This window comes from Chelonoidis abingdonii, chromosome 20, assembly GCF_003597395.2.
Source record: "Chelonoidis abingdonii isolate Lonesome George chromosome 20, CheloAbing_2.0, whole genome shotgun sequence".
Taxonomy (NCBI): Eukaryota; Metazoa; Chordata; order Testudines; family Testudinidae; genus Chelonoidis; species Chelonoidis abingdonii.
In genome coordinates this window covers 2,028,517-2,034,250 of record NC_133788.1, presented here as the reverse complement: position 1 = coordinate 2,034,250, position 5,734 = coordinate 2,028,517, and the positions used below count along the sequence as shown (strand labels likewise).

Sequence of the window (5,734 nt, the reverse complement as noted above, 5' to 3'; positions counted from 1 at the left end):
CCACTGATGTGTGACCTCAGCTCTAGCATGTACTGGTTTTCAGGGATGTTGTACCCAATACAGACCCTTTCGAAATTTTCTAAGAAGGTCTCCGGGTCCTCACCTGCCTTGTAGCTGGGAAATTTCCTGTGCAGTGGAACAACAACGGGCGGCGGAGGGTTAGGATTTGTTGGGGTCTGATGCTTAAAAGTCCAGATTTGGGACAGGACCAGACTGGTGGACACTAAAGTCCAGGTCTGGGACTGGGAGGCTAGATTACCACACCTTGGTTCTGATTTTACAGCTTTGTTGAGTACCTACAGCTCCCATTGACCTCAGCTGAAGTTGTGAGTGCTCAGCACGTGAGAAAATCAGGTCTAGGGTGTTTCAGGTTGGCATCCAGAAAATAAGACATGCACACAGTGGCCAGGCCCACCCCACCAAGCACAGAAGTCATGCCAGCTACAACTGGTACCCAAACTGCAAGGTTTTCAGAACAGAATCAACTTCTGTGCTCCTCCAGCAACAAAATATCCCAGTGTGCATTACTGGGGCATGCACTCTGATGGTGGACACCCTGCCCTGCAGAAGCACATGTTCGGTTTTCAGAAGGCACTGGTTACTGCTGGTGACAGCAGCTCTGTTAGAGGACAAACAACTTCTATTTCCAGAACAAGCACAGCACACAGAACCGCATTATAAGCTTCACCTCACCATGCCCACCCACATGCCCCAGCCCTGACCTGGAAGAACCAGCTCTCAGACAAAGGGTAGCATCCTGTCTCTGCCCATTCACTCCCCAGCCTCCGCTAACATTATTCTGTGACATAAGCACCTGCCTGCCAGGAACTGGACTGAGAGACCACATTTCACACAGGCCAATCAAGGATCAGTATCTGTTATCGCTTGATAGTGAATTATGCTCCTGTGACCTAGGATGTTAAGTTGTGACTGCCATCGAGGGAGCAATCCAGGGCCGCACTTGATAAGCTTTAATCTTCTTGTGTTTGACATCAGGATGAGACGTTTAACTCTTTCCCAGTGGGAGACACGCTAACTCTGCTGGAACTCTGACTCACTGCACAGCAGCAGCGCCCACGGCTACTGACAACCAGGGACAGGAGAGGCAACTCCCAGAATGAGAGGTGTGCATGAGAGGAGGAGAACACAGGGCATCAAAGAGGTCATCCAGCCAAGTGTCTGCAGGATCCTTAGGGGGGTACCCAGGCAAGCAGTCTGCAGAAACGTACAAGGCTGGGAGGGTTCAGGATTGTATCTGGGTAATGACTGCTCAGCAGCTATGACCATGAGCTAATGGAACAAGTCCCCTGCTAGGAGCCAGAGCAGAGTCAGAACCTCTATAAAGCAAGCACGGAGATGGATGTGTGATACAGTGAACAGCGGATTACCCAAGGCAAATCAGAACTAGTCATCTCCTCCCCACCTCACACACAGCCCTGTGCCCTCACTGCACCTCTCTGCTTCCAGCCTGGGCTCCAGGACCCTGCAAGATGGGAGAGTCACAGAGCCTGGGCTCCAGCCTGAACCCAGAAGTCTACACAGCAATGAAACTGCCCTGCAGCCCAAGCTGCACAAGCCCAAGTCATCTGGCACAGGCCAGCCATGGGTTTTTCTTTGCTGTGTAGACATACCCTTAGTTTTACTGCAAGTAAACTCACCATGGTCAGCGATCTTACCTCACAGTAAGCTAAAGCTTCTGCTCTTCTCCATGTGTCACCTCAGGATAGTTCAAGTGCATTAGCTACCCCAAGATAAAAAACGCATCTCTTTTAGTTGTGAAGACAAGGTCTCCAATACCTTATCAGGGAGTCACGCAATTTGTATTTGCCAGATCAGGGGCTAATGAGGAACAACAGCACACCAGAGGTGCTGAACTCCAGTGAGCACAGCAACTAGGCTTCTGGCAGCAGCTTCCAAATGCCCTTTCTCCCCCTTCTGAGAATACATCTACAGCATGAACTGGGATTGTGATTCCCAGCTTGTGTTATCACACTCACACTCTCTCTCCTTCAGCTAGTGCACTAAAACCAGTAGTAAAGCTGGGGTAGCCTGCACATCAGAGAGCAGTAGCATCAGCAAGCCAGGATGAGTACAAACCTGCCTCCACCCCACGGGTACCGTGCTACACTCGTTAGAGAGTCACACTCAAAATTGTAGTGTGACTCTCTAACAAAGTGAACTTTTCAAGTGTTTGCATTGAACAGGGCATTCAAAAAAACCAAACGAGTTCAAAGAACAAATGCATATAAACTGGACACTAGGAATTTCAGACTTAAAATTAGACGAAGGTTTCTAACCATTAGAGGAGTGAAGTTCTGGAACAGCCTTCCAAAAGACACATCTGGCTTCAAGACTAAGCTTGAGAAGTTTATGGAGGGGATGGTATGATGGGATAGCCTAATTTTGGCAATTAATTCATCTTTGATTATTAGCAGGTAAATATGCCCAGTGGTCTGTGATGGGATGTTAGATGGGGTGAGATCTGAGTTACTACAGAGAATTCTTTCCTGGGTATCTGGCTGGTGAGTCTTGCCCACATGCTCAGGGTTTAACTGATCACCATATTTGGGGTTGGGAAGGAATTTTCCTCCAGGGCAGATTGGCAGAGGCCCTGGAGGTTTTTCGCCTTCCTCTGCAGCATGGGGCACGGATCACTTGCTGGAGGATTCTCTGCACCTTGAGGTCTTTAAACCATGATTTGAGGACTTCAGTAACTCAGACATAGGTTAGAGGTTTGTTACAGGAATGGGTGGGTGAGATTCTGTGGCTTGCATTGCGCCGGAGGTCAGACTAGATGATCATAATGGTCCCTTCTGACCTTAAAATCTATGCATCTATGAACTAAAGCCTTGTCCGTTCACACATAATTAGTTTTCACTTGCAGTTTCTCTAATGTGCCAAACCTGCCACTTTCCAGGAATATAGGGTAGACATGTCCTGAATACCTATTGTAAAAACCCCAACCCCTTTTCAGGCCTTCTCTGTCTATCACTATAATAATGGGCCCAGTCTCTATTTTTCCCCTTTTCAGAAAGCCTGGCCGGGTCATTCCCATGTCCCGCGTGCTGCCATTGGTGGGGTTCTCACAGTAATCCCTGGATTCCCCAAGAGGACATGGAGGGAGTATGATGTGTCCGGGAGAGGAGGGAACTTACAAACTGTGGAACGCTGTTGCCCTGCCCCCAGGGAGATGCTGGGTGGAGTCAGGTACTGTACTGGCTGAATGATGCCTGGGGTTACCTGCAAACCGTGGTGCAAGTGCCTGGGGCCAGCAGACCCGCACCGCATCACCTCAGCAGATCAAGGATATCATGGAGGAAACTTCCAATTAATCCCATCGCACTCTCCAGTCTGAAAGCCAGGAGCGAGGAGAGGCTGCAGTGACAAAAAGATCTACCTTCCCCTTTGCACTGCACAGTGACTCCATCTGCTGAGAACCAGCACCTCCCCACCCCCCACAGTCAGGTAGCTCTCATCCAAGCTCCACAAACTATCCTCCAGCACTGGCCAAAGTACAGCCAATTGGAGATCCCTGCAAAAGGGCAACCAGCTAGACAGGTGCCTTCACTTTCGGTCCTCCAAGCAACACACACAGTCATTCCTCAGAACTGACCTCAAGCCCACAGCAAAGATTTACTGAGCTGTAGGTGTGAGAGTTCAGTCATGGAGAGACAGCCTGTGCCTCTCTCCATACCAAGTCAGTGTTGGTGTCTCATCTCACAAGCACCCCAGCTGACACACCAATATGAATCTCTTTCTTTAACTGAAACACATGCGGCAGTTCCCCACGTGAAAGCAAATGGCCTTACCTTGGAGGATCCATCTGTCTGGTAGTGTCTGAGCCCCTCCATTGCACGCTGAAGCCTAATGCACTCCAGAGGTTGCATTGGCACCTCCCATTTGTCTAGGGCCCACAGGGAGCTTTCCTGGGATTGGACCAGGACTGACTGGTTTCTGACTTCCTCTAGACCAGGCTCTGGCACCCCAGGCGTCAGTTCAAGAACTACCCCATTGCCAGTATCCATCGAAGGGGCTCCCCCTTCTTGCATATCTGTCACCAAGGCTGAGTCCTGACATACAAGATCTTCAGGGACTATGCTGCTGTGCCATGCCGGACAGCCCTGACATGGTGACAGCTGTATTAAGTCAGCATGTGGCTTCATTTCTTCCTGCTTCTCCATGTCTTTCTGTGGGGCAATGTGCTTCTCTCAAACACTGATCCCACCCTGTCTACAGCTAGGAATTTTCTGCAGCCACAAAGCTCCAGAGGACAGGATAAAAACCCTGAAGACATCACAGCCCGAGCACCGGAGAGAATCCTGGGAACATCTTGGGCTGCATTTCTTCACTGCAGGGATAAAAGGAAATGGACGAGTCTCTCTGCTAGGAAAGGGTTACCTCGCATCATCCTCATTGTGACCTGTCAAAGGTTTTGCAGACAGAAAATCCACTGTTTGAGCTCCCCCTCCTTCCTATCATACAAAGACTGCTAAATGAACTGCAGAATATCAGGGTCTGTGTTCTCAGTTGCAGATCCTCAATGCACCGGCTCTGTCATCACTCAGCAGGGTCTTCGGTTCTCATTCACAGAGCAAACAGCATCCAGCAGGCCTGCTTATTTATTCAGGGTCTGATGCTCATCTGCAGCTCTGTGCTATGGAGGCCTTGTCCGATCTAGTGCTTGCCTCATACTCACACACACTGAAGCGATGACGTAAGTGGAGGGGCTGGTAAAGTTGTCAGCCCTTAACAGCTCCAAGGAATCCTTCCGTGCTGCTTGCTAGATTTTTCCAGTGCACGCTCCATTGCCAGCTGTGGAATCACCAAAATCACCAGCACAAACAGTGCAAAGTCATCAATATTAAAATGGGACATGCACCTAGTAGGACTGTGTAGCTCCTGTGAGCCCTCCAATAGGAAGAGACTTCTGGTTTCCATGGAAATCATGCTGGAATGGTGTGTTTGCTGCCTATTGATTAGAGGTTAGGGTACTGCAATACAGAGCTGTCAGATAACATGCATTTCTAATCCACAGCTACCTCTGCTGAGCCAAAATTGACAGCATGCACCCAGAATCCCTACTGGACTCAGAACCAAAGAGCCCCTCCCACCTGTCATTTCAGTCTTTAATCACTTTCTAACTCTTTGGCTGAAGCAACTTTGCATTTTGACAGCTGGGGGATAGGTGTGGGTAACTGCAACTGCAGTCCAATAATACAGAGACCTCAGCTGGACCAGCAGTCACAGCTCCACAGCCCGGTCTGGTAGCCTGTACAGAATGAGTCCAAGACACAGAGTCCTTAAAGAGATCATCCAGCAGGGAATGCACTGCATGACAGCAGGAGTTACTCTGTTGTCAGTAAAATGCATTCCCAGATCAGCTCCCGCATGAATGGTCAGTTCCTACAGGAGGAAGCAGCACAGCTCTGCCTTCAACTGCCTCTCCTGATAAAACTGATGAAGCTGATGGCTCTAATCCTCTAATCAGAGGGAAGATTCAGATGCTTCTCATTTTCCCCTCTGGCAAGTTAAAACTCCTGCCCACCCCATGTACTAATTATGGCAACTATAGAGCAGCACTAACCAACGCACCCTAAACCGTTGTCTTCTAGGCTAGCTACACAATTCACACACACCAACCAAAGGCATGGGGTCTGCTTGAAATCCCTCTACATTACAAAATTCAGAGGCTGAAACCTGGAAAGCTGGGGTTCTGAAGAGAGAGCTGAGGGAT

At 49.4% G+C, this 5,734-nt stretch overlaps 1 protein-coding gene across 1 annotated transcript in view; it reads right to left on the bottom strand.

The window, feature by feature from the left end:
* The window catches only part of TSPOAP1 (TSPO associated protein 1), a 181,227-nt gene extending 176,405 nt beyond the window's left edge, over window positions 1–4,822 (bottom strand). The window contains exon 1 of the mRNA XM_075059526.1: window positions 3,810–4,822. Within this exon, the coding sequence (XP_074915627.1) occupies window positions 3,810–4,181 (372 nt within the window). The 5' untranslated portion in view covers window positions 4,182–4,822. The remainder of the gene's footprint in view (window positions 1–3,809) is intronic.
* Window positions 4,823–5,734: the final 912 nt, after the last annotated feature.